Source organism: Labeo rohita, chromosome 1 (assembly GCF_022985175.1).
Source record: "Labeo rohita strain BAU-BD-2019 chromosome 1, IGBB_LRoh.1.0, whole genome shotgun sequence".
Classification (NCBI taxonomy): domain Eukaryota; kingdom Metazoa; phylum Chordata; class Actinopteri; order Cypriniformes; family Cyprinidae; genus Labeo; species Labeo rohita.
This window is the reverse complement of record NC_066869.1, coordinates 21019723-21047602: the sequence shown is the minus strand read 5'-3', so window position 1 is coordinate 21047602 and position 27880 is coordinate 21019723. Positions and strand designations below refer to the sequence as shown.

Here is a 27880-nt window from a genome sequence, read left to right as displayed (position 1 = left end):
CACAGGCATGATAGCTTTCCACCAGCATAGTGAGAGGTTACAAACGTTCAGCACAGCCATCCAGAGCTACTGTTTCCTCGAAGTACATAGATTTGCTTCTGAAAAATAAAACTGTGATATTACCACGTTTAAAGAAATGGTTCACCAAAAATATCATTGTGTCATCATTTTCTCAGCCTTGTTCCAAATCTGAATGACTTCATGGCAAAGATCTCCTAAGTTTTCCACCACTGACTTGAAAATGAGCAAACAATGAAAGAATTTTCATTTTTGGTTGAGCTATCCCTTTAAAGCTATGAATTGTTCTTCACTAGATCCAGGAATTAAGGAGTGTCCATCCACAGCATGTAGCCTCGGCTTTTAAGTTCAAACCCCCATGAGCTGGAAAGGTGATCTGTCTTTAGTTGACTTCATGAGCAGAATTATATAGCTTCCCACCACTCTATCACCCCTGTCCTTGATCTTACATAAGGTACAATGTGAGGCGAGTGAATATAATCTCAGCTCTCGAAACATTAAGTACCCTTCCTAAAAGGTGATTACATGCACACAGACGCATTGTACTGTAGAGCTTGTGCACAGATGATTGATGTGCAAACACACTGGTGCAGAAATCTAGCATATGTGCCAGACGGTTGCCAAGATATGGATCCTCAGTTGGCAACCAGTGAGAACAGCATGGACATAAATATCACCGCATCAGTGAGTAAGATTTATTGTGCGTAATTCCACTGCAGTGAAACAGTCGGAAATAAAACTGCACGGTTTGTGTTTTATTATACTTGCGCGTAGCTGCAGCTCTCTAGGTGAGAGATCAAACAGATGAGAGCGGCGGTGTGAAATGGACTGAGCAATACTTATTTCCGTTTGGTAAAAAAAGACCCCCGGGAGTCACGATTGAACTGCAGAGGTGGTCCTTTCAATTTAGAAGCTAAGCAGACACGAGAAAAAGAGGGCCAGGATGTTAATAAAACAGAAATGCATGATGATCCTCAATGGTATGTCATCACTGTTTAGACTTTGTAGGCTTCACTATTTTGAAGGGATTTAGTGAGTCAATATTGTTTTGGTATCACTGATATACTGTTATAGTTTTGTTAATATTTTGAATTATTTTATTTGTATATTTTCTGTTCTTATTTGTCGTTAAAGTTTGGTAATTTTGTTGTGTGCTTTTATTTATTTATTTATTTTATTACATTTTTATTAAGTTTTATTTAGTATCTTTGATATACTATTACAGTTTTTGTTAATATTTTGAATTGTATTTTATTTGTACATTTTCTGTTTTTTTGTTTTTTTAGTTAATGTTTTGTAATTTTGTTGTGTGCTTTTTGCATTTATTTTATTATTTTATTTAATTAAAAAAATAGGTTTTATGTAGTATCTGATATACTATTATAGTTTTTGTTTGTCATTTTGTTATGTTGTATTTGTATATTTTCTTTTTTTATTTTTAGTTTGATTTATTTATTTTTATCCATCCATCCATCTATCTATCTATCTATCTATCTATCTATCTATCTATCTATCTATCTATCTATCTATCTATCTATCTATTTATTTTTAATTACGTTTTTATTAAGTTTTATTTAGTATATTTGATGTACTATTATAGTTTTTGTTAATATTTTGAATTGTATTGTGTTTGTATATTTTCTTTTTTATTTTTAGTTTGGTAATTTTGTGTGCTTTTATTTATTTATCTATTTATTTATTTATTTTAATTACATTTTTATTAAGTTTTATTTAGTATATTCAATGTACTGTTATAGTTTTTAATTAATATTTTGAATTACATTTTATTTGTATATTTTCTGTTTTCATTTTTATTTAAAGTTTGGTAACTTTGTTGTGTGCTTTGTATTTATCTATTGATTTACTTATTTGTATTTTTTTTTTTTTATTAAGCTTTATTTAGTATTTGATATACTATTATGGTTTTTGTTAATATTTTGAATTATATTATATTTGTATATTTTTCAGTTTTTATTTTTAGTTAAAGTTTGGTAATTTTGTTGTGTTCTATTTACTTACTTATTTATTTATTTATTTACTTAAATTTGTATTAAATTTTATTTAGTATCTTCGATATACCGTTATAGTTTTTGTTAGTATTTTGAATGCCATTTTATTTTTTACTTTTTTCAAGTTTGGTAATTTTGTTACGGTTTTACTTTATTATTTATTTAAATGTAAATGTATTTAAATATATGTATTTACTAAGTTTCAGTTATTAGTTTTACTTTTTCATTTTGGTTATTTTAATACTTCAACCTAATGGAAATGAAAAAGAGAAATGTTGCTTAGGCAACTAGCTGAAATATAATAAATGTAAGGTTTTTTTTTTTTCAATTTTATTCTGGTAATGATTAATTCAAGAAACTTTTATAAAATTAATTTATTATATTTACTTAATTGTTTTAGTTAACAATAATAACCCTGATGAGAATGGCACTGGTCTCAATGATTTATTATAACCAGTCTGGCATTGCTTGGAGTATATAAAAAACAATAATGAAGTAAAGTCACTGTCTGTTTTGTGCAAGATTCATCTACATGTTTAGTGTTATGAGGAAACATACACACACATGTGAGTGTATTCTATCCCTTGTTGGCCCTGTTAATGCCATTCTTTCCTCACAAAACCCAACAGTGTATATTCAGCAGACAATCTCTTGCGAGACGTGTGCTTGCAGTCTTGTTCGTCTCAAACAAAGAACCATTGTGTCTTGATAAATCGCCAGCCACCCCCTGCTCAGGGTCAATGACACCTAAAGCACTCGGACTGTATTCACAACTATATCTTGTTTTATGATACACACATAGAACAGTAAATAACTGTTGTGACAGGCACATTTGTCCCAAACCACTGTTGTTCTCTTACAATTGGTACATTTGTGCATTTTCAGCCCCCTTATTTGCTATCAGCAAGGTTAATGAAATATTTACTTTGTACACAGTTCTGGAGGATGTATCAGTTTTAGCATATAGTTATATTATGAATATGTAGCAGTATGTTAGGTTTTTGCTTTGTTTGCATCTGGTTTAGTCTTCTTTTCCTCAGTTGACTTTCTCACTCTGAAATTTTAATGAGTACTTTATCAAAGGAACTAGCTGGTAGCCCTCAGCCTTATATGGAGTAGCCAGTACCTGAGTATTTTACCAACCTCCGGATTACGTCACCATTTAATTAAGTCCAAATGTTCACAAAATTCCACTCTCTGATGTGAGACAGATTGTTAATCAAAGCGTTTGGCTTGCCTCTTACAGCACCGGGTCTAGACATGTTAGGCAGCTGTTGGAAAATGCTGTATTTCCACTAATATCAATGAAAGGTTTCTATTTTTTATTTCTTTTTTTTCATATTTGCACCCCCATCTGGTATACTTCACAAAGGAAACGTCTTGAATGTGGGCTTAAGATGGAAAAGCCTTTAAAGAAATGTTCTCAGGCGTATCGATCTTACGTCTATCATAAAGTTCTAGGTTAACAGCAGCTTCTCATGAATACTGCATTACAACACATCTTCCAGTCTCAATGATCTTTGAAGGTGATATCGTCCATTTCTAGTAATAACTTGCTGAGACAAGAGTATTCAATGGAACTTCTTTAAAGGCAAAAATGTTTATATTTAAACATTTTATCTGTGTTCACTGGAATATATTGTTTTCTCTCCCCAGATTTGTGCGGTGTGTTTGGAGGAATTTAAGCAGAAAGATGAGTTGGGAATCTGCCCGTGTAAACATGCCTTTCACAGAAAGTGAGTAGCCTGGCATATGTTGTTTTCTAAAAGAGGAACATTTTTGCGTTGCTGGCAGCACCGAACTAAGTCTGTTTAAGTGACCTAGCTGGGCCAAAAGTAACATTGGGGTTTGAGTTTGTCCACCTGTTTTATGAACAATGGCAGACAGAAATCTGATTTTTTTTTAGCAATTCTGATTCTGCTAGTGGCAGAGAGTATGTAAATTACACACCTAAAACCTTAAATTAAATGCAAATTTGCAGTGTTATGTAATATCAAATGTGCTGGATAACTGTGATCTGCCATTGATTTAGTTGAAATGTGTCTGACTCACCTATCTTCTCCTTCGCCACTTTGTGAAACATTTGCACTGGGCTGTATGTCAGAGTAAATGCCAAAGTAAATGTCAGAGCAGTGCTTGGACACTTATCAGAGGGGTGGAGAACCCTCTGTTCTTTTCAAACATTTCAGTATTGTACTTCTATGGGAATCCAGCCAGTTTTTTTTTTAGCTTAAATGGGTCAGTGAAGTAATATATTAAATGGTAAACTGGTAAAACGATAGTAGTTAATTATTTAATTAATACATTTTTATATTTATTCGTATATATTTTTGTTCTTTTAGAATCAATGCAGTAAGGCTACAATATGACACAACGGTGTGCTAGCTGATGCAAATTAGGCCCCAAATAAACCACATGAAAACATAATATAGTGTGACACTAAATTACTTGATACGTATCATTTACATGTCTCGCTGTATGATATATGAGCTGCTGGACATCCCCATAAAATCCCCCTAAAATTCCTCTGTCAGTTTTGAATTGAAAACTTTCTTATCCAATTTACTTTAGAGGAGATAAAATTATACCTAAACGAAATAGATTTGAACTATTAATAAAGGACAGAAAACCTTCAAGACGAAGAGTAAATATACAATATGTATACACTGTTTACAAAAGGTTTTTCTCATTTGTCATTTGTGAAATAAAAACTCTAAATATAAGTAATTATTAAAATTCTAAAATAATTATAAAAATGATTAAATAAAATCTTGTTGTTTGGATGCATGTTGATAATTAATGGACTGTTATTAAAATACAGTGAGGTTTTTCTTAATTAGTATGATTAAATTCTAAAGTAGAATTATTATTAAAACTATAAATGAGCAGTATCTCACAAGTAGCAGTGCGATATGTTTGTAAACCAGCACGGCTGTGATTTGGCCGTAGATAAAAACCGTGAAACGTTCGGAGTAACGATATCACTAGAATATCACACTCCTCTCAGCCAATCAGATTTGACCAGAAAGAAATGTTGTATAAATATAAATAATAATACAAATGATAAAATAACTAATTTCACTATAAAGTAAAAATAAACCTTATAAATTAAAATATTATATTGGATTTGGGCATCTGCCATGATAAATACCGCAAGCGGAGTGATACAAACCTTGAAACGATTGGAGTTCCGATATCACTAGAATATCGCACTCCTCTCAGCCAATCAGATTCGAGGACCAGAAAGAACTGTTGTATAAATAATTCTAAAATAAATATAATTCCTAAAAAAAAAGCCTTGAGGCTTCTACATCGAGTCTGTGTCAGTGGTTAAATGGACACTTCTGTAACACAGATCTGTTTGTGTACCTGATGGGACCAACACGGCCTAAAATAGAACTGTGCTTACAGTGAATTATTCATCAGTGCAGAGATAGCAACATCTCACTCAGACTAACCCGAGATTCGGTCTCACATTCCACATGGGCTTCCTGCGACGAGAAGACACAGCCCTGAGACATCATATGAGATCACTTGAAACTTTCTATCTGTAGCATTTGTAGAATACTCTACTGTGATCTGGAAAATTTTGGGTAGATTGTTATCTAGTTGGCCTTTCATCTTCTACATTCTCTTTGTAGGTGCCTTATTAAATGGCTGGAGGTGAGGAAGGTATGCCCGCTGTGCAACATGCCCGTCTTGCAGCTGGCGCAGCAGCAGAGCATGTCCGAATCTGTGCCCCCAACGCAGCAGCCTCTGCCCGGAGTGGAGAACCTGGTGTAGCCCCTCCAGTTTCTCCTAAAAATGTGACCACCACTACCTTCACACTCCCTCCTGTACAGGTACACGCTCCTATCCAAGGACAGAGCACAGGATTTGTGCCCAGAGCCACGGTGACCTGTGCCTTGGTGGCTTTACAAAGGATTTTTTTTTTTCCAAATTACAATATAGATGAATAATCGATCTTATTTGGGTTAAGCTTTTTGTCCTGTGGGATAATGAAGAAGAATTGAGTTTACATGGCCAAGCCATGTGTATTAAAGTAACCGTTCCACGCCAAAGCACTTTTTTGAAGACGCCGGTGAGAGGCAAAAAAAAAGGACTAAAAAAATAACACATTAAGAAAAACAAAAACTACTTTTCTAATAAAAAGCTTCTTTTTTTTTAACAAGCACTTTACACAAAACTCAAACCTAGTTGCTTGTCATAGTAGCAGGATCTTGTTTTATATTTTATGATTTCAAACTTTTTTAGAGCCACAGAGCAAACCATTGGTTTTATTTTCATTAGAGAGGGTTACGTTTATACTGTATATTAAAGGGACAGCAGCTCTCAAGTGTGTATATGTTTGTTTATGTTTTAAAGTCAGTAGAACGGCTGTATCGGGAGATATGGTTCGCAGTGACATTTAGCTGGTGGCCAAAACAAATGTGAATGCAGAGATTGTCTTATTAAGGTCAGGATGTGACCCAGCAGTATTTGATCTGTGTTTTGTGGGCATCTTTACATTTAGGGATGTGTTAAATACACACACACACAGGCCATATCTGATATGAATTTGAACCAAAAAAACAAATTTAATCTGAAATGTCCCATTATATACCCCAGGTACCTTTATGCTCCAGGTACTGCTGAGGTGTATAATAGTTTCTTAGTTATTACATATCTCCCATGAAGCTGTGGCTCTATGCAAAGCAGCAAATGTGTGTGTGTTGTGTCTGTGTGTGCTCATACTGGCTCTCATATTGTGCTGCATAGCGTTCTGAAAATATACTTGGCATAAACCCCCAGATCTGTCTCTGACAAATATTAATAAATGAAATGCTGCTCTAGTGAGGCAAATCGAACTAGACATGCTACAGAAACAAACTCCGATTTGACCTGAAGTCACATTCACAGTCTAGTCTAGTATCATTCCAGCATCATTCAGTGAATCAGTCCAGCACAACACAGAATCCAATGACCGGCAGGTGGATTCAGTCAGCAGGATGGGCCGTTCTTTATTCTTTGTAACAGAATAGAAGCTCTGGCTCTTTCCTGCGCTATTATACAGCTATTTTGCAGGGTCATACCATCAACCTCCTATAGGGTCTGTCTGGGTCTCTGTGCCCTCCATGTTAAGCCAGCTTAGAAGGGAATTATGGCCGCAAAACAAGAAATGATGCCTTCATTTTGTTGCCAAGTAGAATTACTAACACAAGAAATGTTTCTTCTAAATCCAAACAGAATCAGAAGTAGTTTGTTTTAAAGTGCTGTCTGGTCTTGGTTTGAATGGTGTACTGCTCATTCTTTGCTGAGCAAACTTCAAACCAAGTTCTGTGATGTATTTTTGTGTTTTTGAGAGGTTAGATTCAGATTGTGAATTAAGTTAAGCTTATTTAATGAGATTTTATTTTTTAATTTTTCTATTTTCTTTTTCTGGTACTGTCTTAACAAAATGTAAAACACTGAGGGTTTCTTTTTGACTTGTAATTCTTATCATGGACAAATATTGTTGAGTCCTAAATTAGGATCTCTCGTTCATCTCTGTGGCATCTGTAACACAGCAGGTCTTAAAAAGTCACTCTGATCACGAATGTATGCATATAGAGAGCTGTGGTTCAACTGTGTCAATATAATGTGAAAGTAGTTGATTGTGTCTAAAATCAAAAATTACATTACTGCACTTTTTCATATTCTTCCGTTTTGGTGGTATTGCCGCCTCTCCATTGAGGCAGAACTAAAATGGGGCAAAAAAAAAAACAAGAGAAAAAGAAAAAGAAAAAAAAAAGTTATTTATTGTGTGCTTAAGTTTAAAACCCATAACATTTCAGTAGTGCTTTCTAACTGCTCTAAGTTAGCGCTAATGCAGATTAGGAGAAGAAAGGCTTTGTGGACATTGTTAAAACCTATTTCAAAATCCACATTCAGTTTGAAAACAGATCTAGAAAACAGGAGGTCAAATTAGCATAATTATACAGTGAGCGAGAGGTTACATTTTTGTTTAATATATTCAAACTAACGCTTTTCACTGATCGAGTGCCATATCTGGTTGACCAGTTGTATTTTGGATTTCAGTTTCACTCTGGAATTTCTGTTTGTTCCTAACAGGCTTTTTAGACTCGATAAACACTATATTGTGTGGGGGGAAAGCTGTTGAGAAAAAATATTTCTGTAGTAAAGTACACTGTAAAAAAAAAATGTTGATTCAACTTAAAATAATTTGTTTCTCGGCTGCCTTAACATTTTAAGTTCTGTCAACTCAAAAAATTTTAGTCAACTTGAAAATGTTAAGAAGTACTAAATGACAACTTAGATATTTGAGTTCATTCAACTTAAAATTTTAAGGCAGCTGGGTAACAAGCTTAGCCTTTACGTTTAACAAACCAAATTGTTTGTTTAGTCAACTCAAATATCTAAGTTTTCACTTAGTACAACTTAACATTTCAAATTGACTAAACTTATTTGAGTTGACTGAACTTAAAATTTTAAGGTTGCAGGGTAACAAATTATTTTAAGTTGACTCAACAATTTTTTTTTTTATTTTTTGTTGTTCTTTACAGTGTAGCTGTTATTTTATAGAATATGGTTGAGAGTCACTAAGGCACATAATGTAATTCAAACTTTTTTTAATACATGATTATTATCAAAACTGAACTGCCAATGTATCAACTATCACAAAGTCATTGTGAACCACCATGACAATGCGATATGTTCTTTCAACTCCTCACACCACTCTTTTGCCTCATTCTGAGATGACCTATTCTTGCTTTACCCCCACTATTGTGACCTCACAAGTAAACATGAGCCCTACCCCCTTACCACAGTCTTGTTTTAACACTGCTAATGTTTGTGAATCTCACAAACATGTTTGTAAAAGTAAGAATTCTGCAGCAGAATATTTTCTGTACAGTATTTGTAAACTATATTTTTGTATATTTAATCAACATTTTGAAGAAAATAAAAAAAATTGCAAAGATGCTTTTTTTTTTTTTTTTGCTAATTTTGTGTTATATTCATTAAAATATGTTGCATGTGACTGACTTGAATTGTAAATAAAGTTGCCAAGTTTTTGAAATAAAGAATGTTTGTTGTCATTCTTAAAATTGACAAAAGATCAGCATTACAATAAATATTTAAGTGTATAGTAGATCGTAAAATGTACATACTTTTATTTATTGTTGATTAACGGGTTAGTTCACCCAAAAATGAAAATTCTGTAATTAATTACCCTCTTGTTGTTCCAAACCTGTAAGACCTTCGTTTATCTATGGAAAACTATGATTTTTTTGATGAAATTCAAGAGCTTTCTGACCCTGCATGGACAGTAACACAACTGACACGTTCAAAGCCCAGAAAAGTAGTCCATGTGACATCAGTGATTCAGCCGTAATGTTATGACGTTACAAGCTCTTGGATTTTACCAAAATTATCTTAATTTGTGTTCCGAAGGCAGAAGAACGAAGGTCTAACAGGTTTGGACATTAGGGTGAGTAATTAATGACAGAATTTTCATTCTTCGGTGAACTTTCTAATATTGCTTTGACACCAAATTAATTTGACTTGCCATGCAGGAAAATTCACTTTGAGGTGAAAAAAAACCCTGTTTTTTTTTTTTTTTGAACATTTAATCACAGGAAGCTTTATAAACAATTAATTTTGGCATCACATCTTGCCCCACTTCTATCATTTTTTTTTTTACTTTGAACCATTTGCATACAGAGATGTGACTGATTTAAAATTTTGACTTGCAATTAAAATTATGAATCATTTGAATTGTGACTCATTTCTCTCAAGAACCTATTTGAGTGGTATATTTTGCTAGCAATTTACTTAAGAGCAACATTCTCTAAAGACTAACTTTACGTAATGAGAAATTTTACCACACGTTAAAGGCTCAGATCAGTCAATATACTTAAAACCATTCATAAGGGTCAATTTTTTTTTGAAAATGAGATTTACACATTATCTGAAAGCTAAATAAATACACTTTCCATTGATGCATGGTTTGTTAGGATAGGACAATATGTGGCTGAGATACAGCTATTTGAAAATCTGGAATCTGAGGGTGCAAAAAAAAGAAATATTGAGAAAATCACCTTTAAAATTGCCCAAATAAAGTTCTTAGCAATGCATATTACTGATCAAAAATTACGTTTTAAATATTTACGGTGGGAAATTTACAAAATATCTTAATGGAACATGATCTTTACCTAAATAAAAATAGGTAATTTTGACCCATACAACATTGTTGGCTATTGCTACAAATATACTCGTGCTACTTACGACGAGTTTTGTGGCCCAAGGTCACATATAGTTTGTGGACCTTCCATCTTAAGTGTTTTTTGAAAAATTCTCAACGACCTCTCACGTCGTGTTTCAGCCGCTCTCTCTGAAAGAAAGTCACTAGAGGATACAAATTCTGCAAACACCTGCTAATATTCTGCATACGCAAGCTTAAGCCTATACCTTCTCATTCTGTTGTGAATTTAATGAGTTGCTAAGGAAATAAATTAGATTTTCGCTCATATTCCCAACTCCTGAATAGGGCTACTCTAGCAAAAAACCTTTTTGGGGGTCGTACATCGTGGTCGCACGTTTTGCAGAGGTAAGTACCTCACATTTTAATCTAAAAATGTAAACATCTAGTTACCAAATCGAGTTCATTCTTTTTTTGTCCGGATGACCATTAAACCTGTGTATATTTACTCTGTCAACCTACTGACCCACTAACTAACGTGTTTCGCCCGCTACCACGTGCTTATCAACCACATCACAGATCCCTCAGCTGATAAACCGACAGGGGAGAAAGAGCTTGTCTGTACTGTACACAAATAAGAACAGCAATCCGTTTCTTTTTCAAGAGGAAATTGCTGCTAAAAACTCTTGTATTTGTATCACACACACAAACTTCCACAGGCACCTGATGCGAGTGATAAAACAATGCTTACATATAAACAGTTATGTATAATATACTAAGTGTACGTGTAACTAAAAACCTTGAATCATTTACTAAAGCTATTAAAAAAAAAGTGCACAGGCCACGTTATTTTCCGCTTGCTCTTAGACAGGTCACTACTGACCTCTGGTGGACGTGCTGTTTTTATGCAATGTTCATGAAAAATAAAATCAATGTAAAATGAAAATGACTTACATTTTTACAACTAAAGACGTGTAAACACAACAACGCACAATAAAAAAATTCTCAGCCCTCGGCAAAAAATACTTAGTACGTGGAAAATGTGTTTTTGATAAGAAATACTGACAATGATATGGTCCAAATATAATAAAAACACCCTAATGGTACTGCCTGAGGATGCACTTCACCTCCCATTTCATTTAGCTTACATTTATACTTTCCAGCGTTAGACAACCGAAAATCCATTTTACTGTTTTTCCCCTCGTCTATCTTAGTAATGACTTTACAAAGTGTTTAAAACTTGTAACAAATTCTTGCCAAAAAATTTAATTTGTACTTTCAGCATTTTTTTCTTCATTCCCATATGTGACCCTGGACCACAAAACCAGTCATAAGTGTAAATTTAACGAAATTGAGATTTATACATCATCTGAAAGCTGAATAAATATGCTTTTCGTTTATGTATGGTTTGTTAGGAAAGGACAATATTTGGCCGAGATACAACTATTTGAATATATGGAATCTGAGGGTGCAAAAAAATCAAAATACTGAGAAAATCGCCTCTAAGTTGTCCAAATGAAATTCATAGCAATGCATATTACTAATCAAAAATTAAGTTTTTATATATTTACCGTGGGAAATTTACAATATAGCTTCATGGAACATGATCTTTACTTAATATCCTAATGATTTTTGGCATAAAAGAAAAATCGATAAATTTGACCCATCCAATGTATTTTTGGCTATTGCTACAAATATACCTGTGCAACATAAGGCATTTCTGTGGTCCAGGGTCACATATGTGTGACATACGTAATCTAAGGGATGCGTGCAATACAAAGATCTCTTCACACAATATGAGTATATGTATCAGATTTTTATTAGAACTCATAGAATATGCCTGGAACAAAATGGCATGAGATTTTGGAATGTAAACGATTCCATCACACGTTTATATTCAACTTTTCGCAAACTGGGATAACCGGTCGAACAGACATTAAGGAATGTTAATAAGCAGGCCACAACAATACAAAGAATGAGGAAAAAAAAAATCTGCAGTTGTTCCCACAAGCAAGAAACGAGTTTACTCATGAACATTTTCCAATAAATATTAACCAACTTCGAGTGATGAATTGCCTTTTTGTGCAACGGCACAGAATGTGCAGGGCATTTGTTAAGTAACGTAAATGCTATCTGTTGGTATAAAAAAAGCAACACAATTCAACTTATGTTGCCAGAAGATGTTTGAGGTAATGCATAAAAGCAGTTCAGACAGGTGGGCATAAAATACAATCATTCAAACGAGAGCCAAGAGGTAATGACAAGCCAAGAAGCGTCATGGCTAATGAACATCACAGCACAAAGCTGAACATAAAAGCAGTATATCAATATCACGGAATCAAGGACTGAATGCCATATTAATGGATAGAATAGCAGAAATAAAATAAAACAGATAAATAAAAGGCAATTGTTATAATAATTCCAGGGCTGTGAATTTGTGGAGTTAAAAACGGCTGTTTCTATCTTACACCATGTCGATTCCACAAAACGTAATGGAACAAAAAGCTGATAACACTCCACTATTAATAAATCATCTGTTTGTAGATTCGTCTTCTCGACATACTTTTAATAATAGGTCTTTGATTGGATGGTTACAATTACAGCTACACATGAATTGTCACAACATCTGGCACCTAACAATAGCTAACACCACTATAACTGATTGTTTCAAGAAGTTCTGGTTAGTGGTACAAAAACAAATGGTTATGCGTATGTAAAAGTTATATTTATCTTTCTGAGTGCTTCAGGTCTTTTGCTAAAGTGATTGTTTCCCTTTTTCTCCTCCTAAGTTACAATCAATTTCGAAATCTGTCAGTTCAACACTATCTGTTCAGATGAATTCAATTCAAGGTTTGGGTTGGTCACACAGAATCTCTTTTAGTAATTTTCTAGTCTAATAGAATGTCATATTCAAAGTGCTCAGTCCACACACTATTACCCGGCACGTCGTCACTTTCACCACTTACTTAAAGCAAATCATTTTAAAAAATACAAACATGATCAAATGTTTTTACATGACCAAGCAAATATATTTATATATTAATGTTGCTATTTATTTTTATATTGCAGGTTAATGCTATGCATCAAATAAGACCACTGCGAGGGTTTCATAAAAAGTCACTAAAACTATCGAACGGACTGATCACGTGATGAATGGAAAGCTGATAGTCTTCCGGTGCAAAGCTTAGGAAAAGAGGAATTGCACATGAAACCAACCATCACAGAGCACGGGAAGCGCTCTGATAAAAAAAGTGCATTACATATGTCAGATTCTTTAAAAAGGCTCGACGTTAAACAAAATAGAACATCAACGGCTTAATACTAAACATTAGCAGTTACTTTTTTATCATAATAATGGTGCAACGGTTGCTCAGTCTAAAAATGAAAGGCAGCAAGCAGTAATCCAGAGCACTCAGATCTAATAATCTAATAACATCTATGGCAGAACAGTTGAAAAGGCAACATGATATATATATATAATGCTTTAGCACAAACATGCCATCATCATAGACATCTCTTTTTATAGAAATAAATAGTTGAAATAAACTGTACTCTGTTTTTAAATTATTTCCATCTCTATAGGACTCTGATACACATTCAATATAAAGCATCTATCATACACAGCATACTGCAAATTCAATACCTTTGAATTCTGAAAGTCATCCGGTCCACTTCAGGTTATGTCTTTCCGTAGGTTACATTTCAAATATTTACACCGTTTGTAATTCCTTCCTATAGAAACAACATATACATACAGTTTTTTTTAAAGTCTTCAGAAGAGTGGCAGCACACTCGAAAAGTCATTGTTTGGGGCTGTGGGTAGAGCAGGTCGTCCTATCACGCAATTTCTTTCTTGAAGATGGTCTTGCGGTTTCCATTCCGGTCCACATTGCCTTATTTTGAACAGCCATCCTAAAGTAAACTCAGGCAGTTCGTGTGAATACTCCTCTCATGCTAATTCAAGCCCCATAATGTGTTTTAAGACAGGAAGTAGAACGTCGCACCAGAGAAGTGCTCGCCTTGACTAAAGCACTTAGAGTAGAGCGTTTGGACTGTGTGATTTCAGCTCAGAGACTGGCCAAGGGGAGCAGCAATGCCTGATGGGTAATTGGTACAGCACTGAGAGAGGTCGAGACCAGTACTTGCATCAGTATTATTGCATCAGCATGTCTTTTTTAAAATGAAACTTGACGAGAATGGCATATCCTAGATTGTTTGTATGACTGACTTCCAGCTAAAACACATTTAAGTGCCTTCACACTCATTTCCACAGTAAACTTCCTAACAACAGAGTAATATTACAACAGAAAGCAAAATCGACTTAAAAATGTTCCAAAAGTATACCAGTAAATAACCATTTTCATTTGAAAACAAAGAAAAACGTAAACTTCAGAATGCTGGCCTTGACAAAATGAGGCTATAAATATAATTCAATCTCAGCTGTGCAGAATTATTTTTAATTCTGTAGTCTGACATGGCCTAATATGGCTATTGTTTACTTGTTTCATATTTCCAACAAAGATCCAAAGGAACCAAAAACTAACCCACAGATTTCTGTTCTTGTAGATTCTGTGAAGAACCTAATGTAACAACTATGTTTTTATCCCTTCTATTCAATTGTGCAGTGTACATTCAGAACTCGGAATTAGAATTCTCCATCCAGTACCTTTAGAACATGGAAAGTTCCATCTCAAAAGAGCAGATGGAGAAGTGACCCATTCAGTTGCACCAGCCCGAGTTCCATAGAACGGCAAGTGATGGAAGAGATGGAGACGTTGACATCTGAGGTGAAACGGTAGGCGTACATTGGACTCACAGCACCATGACCTCGTCTCTATCCTTCACTATTCGCCCTTAAATTCCCTTTAGGTAAGTGCACACCTTGCACACCTTTTAGACTAATGGCACATTGGGTATGACCAAAATTTAACCTTGAAAACAAAATGTCTGAGCTATGGATGGCACATTATGGAGAAGGCATCTGTCTGGAACAACAGATCCAATGATGAGAAGCAATCCCTTGCCAGAGTGACCCTGGCCATGGGAATACGGCTGAAGGACTGGAGGGTCTGACACGAACAGCTTGCGTTTATTGGCTTCGTCATTCGGTTTGAACTTGCGCTTAAGGACACAAGATAGCTGCAAGTAATAGGAATTTCTGTGGAGACATGGCTTCGCCTAAATATAGATCTTTGTAAGCCACGTCTGAAGCTGGTGATTATGTTATGTTGATATTTGTCTCAGTAATATGGCTGGCGGACGGATCCAGTTCGAAGAGTAATGCTCTTGAGTGACGACTAAGTAATCGAGCTGATCACACAAACACACACTCCCACGTTACTAACTTACCCATGTGCATTTTTAATTTGTGCTGTTTGGATTTCACGTTGATTTTATGATTCAAATATGAGACTGCTCCCTCCTGCAGCTCTGTGCTCTGAAGAGAGACGTCATGTTCTCTGAGATCTTATTAAAAGTTTAGTGCGTTTGGCAAGTAGGAGAAAAAACCTTGGTCTGTAATTGGGTGACTGTTGGAACGGCATCCATGGCAAGTAATTATGCCTTCTCGTAGAGTTTGTTACGCATGATCTTTACAGACTCCTCTATTTGGTTGCGTCATGTCAAAGCTAACAGATGCGCCCGTCTTGGTGTGGTAGACTGGTGTTCAGAGTTTCAGCTGAAGCGGAAGTGTGATTCTTCCTTGCTTCTTTGAGTAAAGAATGACTCGATCAGGTTGTAATATTCAGTGAACCTTTATGTGGCTCTGGACTTAACACAGCAGAGTTAGCACAAGCCATCAGCCTTCACATGGAGGATTTTGGAGAAACCAGGTCTTTTTTTGAGTGCCTGAAAGGAGAAGAAAGAAAAGGATGTAAATGAACTGGTGTTATATTTCTAATACAGTTGAAGCCAAAAGTTTACATACACCTTGAAGAATCTGCAAAATATTACTTATTTTACCAAAATCATACAAAATGCATGTTATTTTATATTTAGTACTGACCTGAATAAGATATTTCAATTCAAAGATGTTTACATACAGTCTACAAGAGAAAATAATAGTTGAATTTATAAAAATGACCCCATATAACATGCACTTGATTCTAAATTCTATGTTGTTACCTGAATGATCCACAGCTGTTTTTTATTTGTTTAGTGCTAATTGTTCATGAGTTTCTTGTTTGTCCTGAACAGTTAAAGTGTCCGCTGTTCTTAGAAAAATCCTTTAGGTCCCACAAATTTTTTGGTTTTTCAGCATTTAAACCCTTTTCAGTGATGACTTTCAGTGAAACAATGCATTAAGAGCTGGAGGGTGAAAACTTTTAGAATTTGAAGATCGGGTAAATTTAAATACTATTTTTTTTGGGGAACATGCAAGTATCTTCTTTAGCTTCTGAAGGGCAGTACTAAATTAAAAATATATATATATATATATATAATATTAAGGCAAAATAAGAAAAATGTACACATCTTCATTCCATTCAAAAGTTTTCACCCCCCCGGCTCTTAATGGATCGTTTTTCCTTCTGAAGCATCAGTGAGCGTTTGAACCTTCTGTAATAGTTGCATACGAGTCCCTCAGTTGTCCTCAGTGTGAAAAGATGGATCTCAAAAGCATACAGTCATTGTTGGAAAGGGTTCAAATACACAAAAATGCTGAAAAACCAAAGAATCTGTGGGACCTAAAGGACTTTTCTGAAGAACAGCAGGCACTTTAACTGTTTAGGACAAACAAGGGACTCATGAACAACTATCACTAAAAAAAAAAAAACACAGCTGTGGATCATTCAGGTAACAACAAAATATTAAGAATCAAGTGTATGTAAACTTTTGAACAGGGTCATTTTTATAAATTCAACTACCATTTTCTCTTGTGGACTATATGTAAACGTATTTTATGTGAAATATCTTATTCAGGTCAGTAAAAAAAATAACATGCATTTTGTATGATCCCTCTTATATTGGTCAAATAACATTTTGGAGATTCTGCAAGGTGTATGTAAACTTTTGACTTTAACTGTATGTATATTGCACTGGTAAATTATTAAAACAAAGTAAAAAAAAACAAAAAAAAAACATGGAAAATATAAAATAAAGGCTGATTTAAAATATGAATAGATACTAATAGTATATAAATGATACTAAAATAACACTGAACAATGCCAAAGTAAATTGCAATTATATGAGAGACCAACAATCTGTAATGTATCTTAAAATTTAAATTCAAATTATAATTCTGCATTCTGTAGCTACATCAGTTCAAATCCAATTCAAATGCAGAAACTGATTTGGCATTTAAGACATAAAATTTCTAATGATGAAAACACCTGGTAATTTCTGCTTTAATTGACCATTTTATTTGACTTTTAGGATAAATTCCTTGTTTTGTTATTGATTTGTAGGTCTCTGAATACAAAAAGGAAAAATGCCTAGCAATGAGGCATTAAAATTACATAATTTCAGATTTTTTAATATCTCTGGATAATCATAATCTGTACTTGGACCACTTGGTAGAGAAATATTTTTAAAAACTTATAAAAATGACAAAAGCACATTTAAAACAAGCAAAATTACTAAAGCAAAGTAAAATAAAAAATATGGAAAACATAAAATAAAAGTTGATTCAACATGAATAAATACAAATAGTATATAAATAATACAAAAATAACACTGAACAATGCACAAATAAATTGCAATTCCATGTTTCAACCATAGTTCGTGATTGAGAGACCAACATTCTGTAGTGTATCTTAAAATTCAAATTCTGTTCCTATATCAGTTCAAATCTAAATCAGATGCAGAAACTGAATTGGAATTTAAAAGACATACAAAATTTCTAATGATGAAAACGCCATGCAAATTTTGTTTTAACTGACTGTTTTAATTGACTTTTATGATAAATTCCTTGTTTTGTCACTTATTGTAAGTATTTCTGGATACAAAAGGAAAAAATGCCTGGCAATGAGGAATTAAAGTTACATAATTTCAGATTTTAAAATATGTCTGGATAGTCATAATCTGCACTTGTATTTCAATGGCTTCAGCTGATCCTGTGATGTGATTAAAGGGTGTTTTCCTTTTTACAAAATGAAAGAACTTTCATCTGCAGACCCTATGAATTTGCTTCCACACTGATGGTGAAACTAAACCGTGGGCAGTACAAAGGAAAAAATATTTTTAAGCCTCTCATGAAAATGATATATGATGAGCAATGCACTCTGTCATCTACAGCAGCCCATTTCAGCACAGCTTGTGTAAGACATCCTGCAAGTAACTTTAGTTCGAGTTTTCACGTAGGTGGGTGTAACCCCACTTCCACTTCCTCTCCCAGCTTATCTAGAGTCAGAACAGAGAAGAGGCAGCTTCCTGCATCCTCAAAAACAGCAAATGGATGAGATGAATCACTTGCATTTGACTCACGGCTCCTCAACACGGCAGCTGTGAGAGGTTCTTCTGCTTTCACTTACTCATCTTTAACGCCGTCTCAGACACAGGAAACCCCATGGCCTAAGACTAAATTACTACAGAACAGCTTTTGCTAGTAATTTTAGTCTGGCAGTGGATAAACGGATATGATTGGGTCAAATTTTTTTGATGTCTCAAAAACCTATCTATGGGAATTATTCCATACCTGCAGCTTGTTCACCATTTCATCAAAGAGTTTTCTGGCCTCAGGACTGTTAGGGTCTTCAAAGTAATCTTCTATACCGATCTGGACTACAATAGATTTAAGGTTACGACACACACCTGTGAAAAGAGCGGAGCTGGGGATGAGTAATAGAGCGAGGGCAGAGGGTCATTTTACAGGAAGTGCGGGTGTATTTCATGTCATTTACAGCTCTAAATCTAAAGATAGCACTAAATCCAAAGTTTAATCTAAATCAGCGAGTATAGACTCACTATTGAAGTGAAGCAGGGCTTTAGGAGTAACAGGAGTGGAGGTGAGCACCAGCATCTCCAGACCCTTCAGTCCCTCTCGGCACATCTCAGCAGCCACTTCCTGATTGATCTCACTGACGTGGTCCAACTCTAGCACCTGGAGCCTCATGCAATTCCTTGCTAAAGATATAAACACAAACAGGGTGATTGCAGTGTTTGTGGAGAGGGCAACAAAGAAAGTCTATTGGCACACCGGCTGCATTAGTCATGAAGAAAAGAACAAAAATATAATACTGGCACCAAAAAGCTCCAAAACAAAAAAAAGCACTATGAAAATACTGTGAAAGTAGTTTGTACTGAATGTGCACTATATTTAGGTGAGCACAGGAAGAGAACAACTCAACTAATACACAGAACAGCTGTAGTACTTCTGAAAAGCAAAATACTGAGGATAGCCACTTGAAAGTGAAGTGTAACAAAATAGCTGAAAGGATTGGGGAAAACAAGTTAAAAAAAAAATAAATAAATAATAATAATAATAATATATATATATATATATATATATATATATATATATATAAAATAATTCTGTTTAACTTTCTGATTACGTTTTCTTAGGTGGTCTATATACAGCTCAGATGATTTGTACATAGCTAAGTGCAGTCTTGTGATTCACAAAGGTCAGAACCATTATATCTAAATGAGGATGGTACAGTAAAGTAGTTAAAATAACACGCAGAGTAGAAAATGGCTCTTCTTCCTTTATAATACAAAAATAAATCTATTTATAGTTAAATTGTATACCACAAACATGTGCCTCCGGTTTACTTATTGCAGAATGTTAAAAGGGTCATTTCCGGTGTCTCTTTGTCCCAATTTGTAAAGTGAATAACAAGTTACACTCTATGCTACACTGGTAATAGGTTTGAGTGATGTTCCTTTGCGATGCTGATCTGAGAACAGCTGTATGGTTAGTGTAATAATTGGACAAATAATTATTTTTAAGGGATGCTGTCATAAATCAGAGCAGAAAGCGTGTCCATATCCAAAACATAGAAAAATAAAGTAAAAACAGAATAAATATTAATACAATATAAAATATCAGCTATTTAAAAATGTAATTTCTTTACATAATTCGTGACAAAGTTGAATTTTCAGCAAACATTACTCCAGTCTTCAGTGTTACACGATCCTTTGGAAATCGGTCGAATATGCTGATTTGGTGCTCAAGAAACATTCCTTATTATATCATAGTTGAAAACAGTTCTTAAAACAATGCTTAAAGGATTAGTTCACATCCAGAACAACGATTTACAGATAATTTACTCACCCCTTTGTCATCCAAGATGTTCAAATCTTTTTTTTTTTTCAGTCCTAAATAAATTATGTTTCTTGAGCAAAACATTTCAGGAATTATCTCCATATAGTGGACTGCAATGGTGCCCCAAGTTTGAGCTTCCAAAATGCAGTTTGAAGGAACACTCCACTTTTTTTGAAAATAGGCTCATTTTCCTACTCCCCTAGAGTTAAACAGTTGAGTTTTATCATTTTCGAATCCATTCAGCCGATCTCCAGGTCTGGTGGTAGCACTTTTAGCTTAGCATAAATCATTGAATCTGATTAGACCGTTAGCATCTCGCTCAAAAATGGCTGAAGAGTTTCGATATTTTTCTTATTTAAAACTTGACTCTTCTGTAGTTACATCAAGTACAAAGACGGACGAAAATGAAAAATTGCGATTTTCTAGGTCGATATGGCTAGGAACTATATTCTCATTTTGGCGTAATAATCAAGGAACTTTGCCATGGGTGCAGCAGGCGCAATGATTTTACGCAGCCGTCAACTCTGCGTCCACACAAACTTAGTGCCAGTCACTTTCAGACGCTCCGTAATATCATTGCACCTGCTGCACTCATGGTACGGCAGCAAAGTTCCTTGATTATTACGCCGGAATGAGAGTATAGTTCCTAGCCACATCAGCCTAGAAAATTGCAACTTTTCATTTTCCGTCAGTCTTAGTACACAATGTAACAACAGAAGAGTCAAGTTTTAAATAGGAAAAATATCGTCATTATATATGGTCATTTTTGAGCAAGATGCTATCGGTCTAATCAGATTCAATGATCTATGCTAAGATATGCTAAAAGTGATACCGCCAGACCCGGAGATGGGCTGAATGGATTTGAAAACTGTAAAACTCAACTGTTTAACTGTAGGGGAATTGGAAAATGAGCCTATTTTCAAAAAAAGTGGAGTGTTCTTTTAAATGAGGCTTCAAATGGCTCTAAATGATCCTAGCCAAAGGAAGAAGGGTCTTATCTAGTGAAACAATCGCCCATTTTTGAAACAAATTGACAATTTATATACTTTTTAACTTCAAATGCTCGCCTCAATACAGTTAGGGTATGTCGAAAAACTCCCATCTCGTTTTCTTCCCCAACTTCAAAATCGTCCTACATCACTGTTTTACCTTTTTTGTAAAGGGCGTTTGATTTTCTGTGCATGTTCAATTGTAACCACTGGGTCGGTAGTTCTGCAGCGATGTAGGACGATTTTGAAGTCGGGAGTTTTTCGACATACCCTAACTGTATTGATCCAGATTACACACAAGACAAGATGAGCAATTAAGGTTTAAAAGTATATAATTTTTTAATTTGTTTAGAAAATGACCGATTGTTTTGCTATATAAGACCGTTCTTCCTTGCCTGGGGTCATTTAGAGCCCTTTGAAGCTGCATTTAAACTGCATTTTGGAAGTTTAAACTTGGGGGCACCATTGAAGTCCACTATATGGAGATAAATGCTGAAATGTTTTCCTCAAGAAACATAATTTCTTATCGACTGAAGAAAGAAAGACATGAACATCTTGGATGACAAGGGGATGAATAAATTATCTGTACATTTTTGTTCTGGAAGTGAACTACTCATTTAATAGTGAAATGTGGAAAATATGATACTTTTTTTCAAGATTTGATGAATAGAATAAAATGAAAATGTTCAAAAGAACAGCATTTATTTAAAAAAGACATTTTTGTAACAATGTGAAAGTCTTTACCATCACTTCTCAATCTTACTAATTTATATACATTTACATTTGTAAACTCCATGGCAAACACTAATTTACTCACCCAAAGAAGCCAATCCCTGTATGCCACAGCCAGCTCCGCCCACACCCAGCGCTCGCAGATGTGGCCAGCATCTGCCAATGGTCTGCAGGCACCTGTTACTGAAGCGTGCTGGCTGCTGACTGCAGAAAGAACATTTACATTTCAATTATTTACATTAAACTTTAAAAATATATTGATTTTTCTAATATTACAGACAAATACTCAAAATACTCAAGAAAGATGATCTTGCATTTAAATCAATATAATATTTAAGCTATCAAGCCATGTATAATCACAGCTTTAACAAAAATCTACAATTGCCTTTGAAACAAATAAGTGTATTTCAATCTTACCATGGATGCAAAGGCGCCACCTGTAGTGAGATGATGTCTCTGCAACCAGCTCCCAATGCCCAGATAACCTCCTGTCCAACAGGGTCTGTCGCACTCCTGACAAATCAAAATCAACATCTGAGAATTTTTCTTTCTCTGTATAGCAAAAACAGTAACATTTGAGACATTTTTACTATTTAAAATAACTGCTTTCTGTATGAATATAAATTAAATTATACATTTTGAAATGTAATTTATTCCTGTGATCAGAGCAAAATTTTCAGCGTCATTACTCCATTACTCACCAAGCCTAAATTTAATTGATCCAAAGTACAGCAAAAACAGTACATTTTTGAAATACTTGTACCATTTAAAATAACTGTTTTCTATTAGAATATATTTTAAAATGTAATTTATTCTTGTGATTACAAAGCTGAATTTTTAGCATCATTACTCCAGTCACATGATTCTTCAGAAATCATTCTAATATGCTGATTTGCAGCTCAAAAAACATTTTTTAAATTATTATTATTATCAATATTTAAAACAGTTGAGTACTTTTTTTTCTGGATTCTTTGATGAATAGAAAGATCCAAAGATCAACATTTAGCTGAAATAAAAAGCTTTTGTATACACTATACCATTCATTTTTAAAGAAATTATAGAAATTAATATTTTTGTAATTAGCAAGGATGCTTTAAATTGATCAAATGTAATGATAAAGGCATTTATAAAGTTACAAAAGATTTTTATTATAGATAAACACTGTTCTTCTGAACTTTCAGTTCATCAAAGAAACATGAAAAAATTCTACTGAGCTGTTTTCAACATAATAATAATAATAAATGTTTTTTAAAAAGCAAATCAGAATATTAGAATGATGCAACTGGAGTAATGTTGCTAAAAATTCAGATTTGAAATCTCAGGAACAGTTACATTTTAAAATATATTCTACTAGAAAACAGTTATTTTAAATAGTAAAAATATTTCAAATTCGAATGTTATTATATGTGTCTGATCTACAGCTGGATGGTAATTGGAAAAAGGATGCATGAAGGCCAAGAGAATGTTTGCATCCTTAAAGCATACATCACCTGAATTACTACATGACTGCTTACTGAATAAATAATTAAATGTACATGAAAAATTAATTAATTGGAGCTAATATTATTTTCATTAAAGCAATTTAGCAAATTGGTTTCACAGCACAGTAGTCATTAATACAGTTTAGTAGTCATTATATTAAACATTTTTTGTATTCACTCACAAAAACACTGGAATATAGTTTTTCCTCTCACCTCAAAGATTTTGCATGTAAATGCAAAGTTGCTTGGCAAAATGCGATATAATTTTCTAACTTATTTGTTTTTACCATCAGCAAGTCCCTTTAGGGGCACTTCGTAAAAAAAAACGACATCTTACAAGAGAAAACTCTTTGAAGAAAAAGAAAGCATACATCATCCAATTTATTACATGATTGCTTACTGAATAAATAATGAAATAGATATGAAAAATTAATTAGAGTTATTACTTTCATTAAAGACATGTAGTAAATTGTTTCCTGAGGACAGTGCTCATTAATACAGTCATTAGACAAAAATATCTGCCTGTAAAATGCTGCAATTGACCAATCAGACTCAAGTATACGTCAAAGTTGTTTAATAAAAGGACATATTGACAAAAAAAAACACTAAATAGTGCTCCCTTGTGGACCAACCTGTATGTGACAGCCTGGAGCGCCCTGCAATAACAGCTCGCCAACCACAGAGAGCGATCAGTCAACAGATTCGGACAATGAGACACCTTCAAGATGAGCAGATTACTGCCAGTAGCTTTCAACAAAGCCTCGAGACCCTCCTCAAGACACCCACTAAACACAAGAAAGAGAATCTATTAACATCATCTATTATATGTCAGTTTATACAAAATATGTCAGGACAGTCAGACTGTATTAACCTGTAGTGCCATTCGTTATAACAATTAGTCCTATTTTAAGTTTGATTGCTATAAATAAACGTTTAATGAATCGTATCGGACAAAATGTTTTAACATTAAAAAATTACGCACTTTTAGCTTTAAATCCACCAAATACACACATTCTCCGTTTGCCATGCAGAAAGCTCCCTTGACAAATTCGTTCATGAGGTTTTTGACTGGCACTCTGGTTGAGGTGATTTAGCAGAGCAATTAACAGGCTGCTCATTCTGTTCCCTGCTCACGCTGGATCTCTGAACAAGCACTTCACAAGTGTCAGACTGTGTGAGCGAGTGAGTGTGTGTCTGTTTGGTGTGAAAGAGTGATGAGAGGATCAGGGAAGAGTGCAGAAGGTAATAAAACAGCGACGAGAAGAGGAGGAGGTGCGTGGAGCTGTGGGAAGGCAGTAGCCACACAAACAGCGGGGTCAGTACGGTACATTAAACAGCAGGCGCAGTGGGAGACCGTGTTACCGTGTGCTCTTCAGATACTCCTCCTTTGTCTCTTTTTTGCCCCTCTGCCGGGGTTTGAGGTTCTGGAGGATGAGGGAATGCGTCTGTGTGCACCACTGAGACAGAATGCACAGGAACTAAACAAATAGAGTGAGAGACAGAGTTTGAGGCCTTGGCTTTTTTCAGGACTAGCAGCAGTTACAAAATACGTGGGCAGCAGATAATTTATGCTACAACGTTTCACTGCTCATTCAGATCTGTTAAATGTCTTTTGGGTCATTTGTACAGTGGAGTACATTTTCATCTCCCTATCATAGATATACATCACACACATTTATTATAATATTTAATAAAATATTACAATCACAATTTTTAAAGGTGGAAATCAAATTTAAAAGTAATAGAATTATTATTATCATTATTATTATTATTTTGTTGCCACGTTACTGGTGTTATGTACTACCTTAATATGACAGTTTGTTAATTATTAATATACTTCACACATATATGTACTTATGATTTAAAATTTCTTATGTGCTCTTTCTTAGTTTTTATTTTAATCTGTCTTTTCATTTTAGTTTTAATTTTAGTCTTTGTAATACTTAAAGTATATACATCGGCGTTCAAAAGTTTGGGTTTAGTACTATTTTTAATGTTTAAGTCGCTTATGCTCATTGAAGTTCCATTTATTTGATCCAAAATACTGAAAAAAGTAATATTATGAAATATAACTGCAAATCAAAATCATTTTCTATTTTAATATACTTTAAAATATAGTTTATTTCTGTAATGCAAAGCTGAATTTTCATCAGCCATTACTCCAGTCTTTAGTATCACATGATTCTTCAGAAATCATTCTAATATGCTGATTTATTATCAATGTTGGAAACAATATTTTCTAACAATATAAGTCTTCGGTATTACTTTTGATCATTTTAACACATCCTTGCTGAATAGTATTAATTATTTCAAAGAAAGAAAGAAAAAAAAACAGTCCAAGACAAGATGAGCGTTTGGCATTAAAAAGTATTTAAACTGTATTTTTTAAAAATGAAAATAACTGATTGTTTTGCTAGATAAGACCCTTCACATCTGGGATCGTTTGAAGCCACATTTAAACTGCATTTTGAAAGTTCAAAATCAGGGCACCATATCAGTCCATTATATGGAGAAAAATGCTGAAATGTTTTCCTCAAAAAACATAATTTCCTTACGACCGAAGAAAGCAAAACATAAACATCTTGGGTGACAAGGGGGTGATTAAATTATTTGTAAACTGTTGTTCTGGAAGTGGATTCTCCTTTAAAATGAAAATGCAGGCTGATTTGATTTTATCATTCAAGGTGAAAAATAATTAATAGTTTACTCATTCTTTAACAGATGTTCATTCAAGAACACAATCTCTGTCAAATTCAGTTATAATGCTGTAATGTGGTCATTTGTAATGTTACTGAAGTTGGTTGATTTGATTCAAGGCTTAAATATGTTTAGAATTTTCTGAAATGGTCATGGAGAAAATAAATAAATATATTCTGAAACCCTGCAGAAAAAGTAGGCGATCAGTTCTGAAATTTAACAGGAGCATTACTGTAGGAGTGTTTGTGTGAATGGTGTTAAAACCTTTGAAGAGATACGAGCGTTCTCCAGCAGCACTCTGGTCCACACCGCAGGGTGACGAGCCACAAACTTCCAATCCCGGCACACCTCGGCCGCCTGTAGGAGTGTCTTCGTATCCAGGTAGGTAAAGATACAGAAGAGAGCGGCACGTATCTTCAGCACCTCAGGACTGATCACCTCGTTGACTTTAGAGGGGCTTTTCTCATGGCGACAAGGCTTGTATCCACCTTCAGAACGACCTGTCGATACAAAGAATAAGAGATAAAGATCACCATTTAGTTCTCCTGTATGTAAAAGAGAAACCTTTAGCACAATGAACTCCACACTGAACATGGGTGAATTAAGTGTACTGGCTGCATTACTATACGTGTCCATATGGTGGCGCCTCAGTCAAATAAAAAGCAAAGCCATCAATCTGTTTGCTCTTCTCACTGCCTCCTACAGGTTCTGAACATCCTCCAAATCATGCAATCAGCAGGCCATTTCTATCTCACAGCTCCAGTTTGACAGACTCTAGGTCTCTTGAGTCATACACGATTTGCTGAAGATCTAATGAGACTGAGATTGAAGAAACAGGTGTTGGCAGTGCTCTTATTTTATAAGACTGCTAAAATTTTTAAGCAAAACCTGCCAAAAGCTATGACTCAAACAGGCTCTCAAATAAGTGAGATGTAATGGTGATGACAGAATGGATTGTGTACAGCTATGGTAAAGCTTGGCCTCCACCTGGACAATGCCAGCTGGATAAACCAGCCACGACTGCTGGTCTAGGATCATCCTGCCCAAAACTAGCCATTAACTAATAGCAGGATCTAAAAAGACAACTTTAGATCAGTGGATGCAGGCAATATCATGCCACGTTGTTTGCCATGCATATATATATATATATTTTTTTTTTTTTTTTTTTTTTTTTTTAACCATCAACCATTTAAACATCAACTAATAGCAGGATCTAAAAAGACAACTTTGGATCAGTGGATGCAGGCAATATCATGCCACGTTGTTTGCCATGCATATATATATATAATGTTTTTTTTTTTTTTTAACCATCAACCATTTAACCATCAACTAATAGCAGGATGGAAAAATACAACTTTGGATCAGTGGATGCAGGCAATATAATTTCTGAAATTATTACCTAAAATAAAACAAAATAAAATAAAATAAAAGTTTAATTAACATTAATTAATTTAAAAAAAAAACAACAACAGAATATTAAGTTTTATAAAATACAAATACACTATTTAACTTGCATAAAAAGTGTTTAATTATATTAGCATTAAAAAAAATAGTTTATTCATATGTGTACAAAT

At 34.3% G+C, this 27880-nt stretch overlaps 2 protein-coding genes across 3 annotated transcripts in view; one reads left to right on the top strand and one right to left on the bottom strand.

Moving 5' to 3' along the window:
* rnf24 (ring finger protein 24) overlaps positions 1 to 8983 on the top strand; it is a 37457-nt gene extending 28474 nt beyond the window's left edge. For both annotated transcript variants that reach the window (XM_051116417.1, XM_051116426.1), the window contains 2 exons: positions 3684 to 3763; positions 5669 to 8983. In XM_051116417.1, the coding sequence (XP_050972374.1) occupies positions 3684 to 3763; positions 5669 to 5810 (222 nt within the window). In that variant the 3' untranslated portion in view covers positions 5811 to 8983. The remainder of the gene's footprint in view (positions 1 to 3683; positions 3764 to 5668) is intronic.
* A 3024-nt stretch (positions 8984 to 12007) lies between these two features.
* fbxo41 (F-box protein 41) overlaps positions 12008 to 27880 on the bottom strand; it is a 59860-nt gene continuing 43987 nt past the window's right edge. The window contains exons 6-13 of the mRNA XM_051116367.1: positions 26571 to 26806; positions 24972 to 25087; positions 24242 to 24394; positions 22546 to 22641; positions 22214 to 22332; positions 19108 to 19266; positions 18839 to 18954; positions 12008 to 16053 (exon numbers count right to left, since the gene is read on the bottom strand). Of these exons, the coding sequence (XP_050972324.1) occupies positions 15991 to 16053; positions 18839 to 18954; positions 19108 to 19266; positions 22214 to 22332; positions 22546 to 22641; positions 24242 to 24394; positions 24972 to 25087; positions 26571 to 26806 (1058 nt within the window). The 3' untranslated portion in view covers positions 12008 to 15990. The remainder of the gene's footprint in view (positions 16054 to 18838; positions 18955 to 19107; positions 19267 to 22213; positions 22333 to 22545; positions 22642 to 24241; positions 24395 to 24971; positions 25088 to 26570; positions 26807 to 27880) is intronic.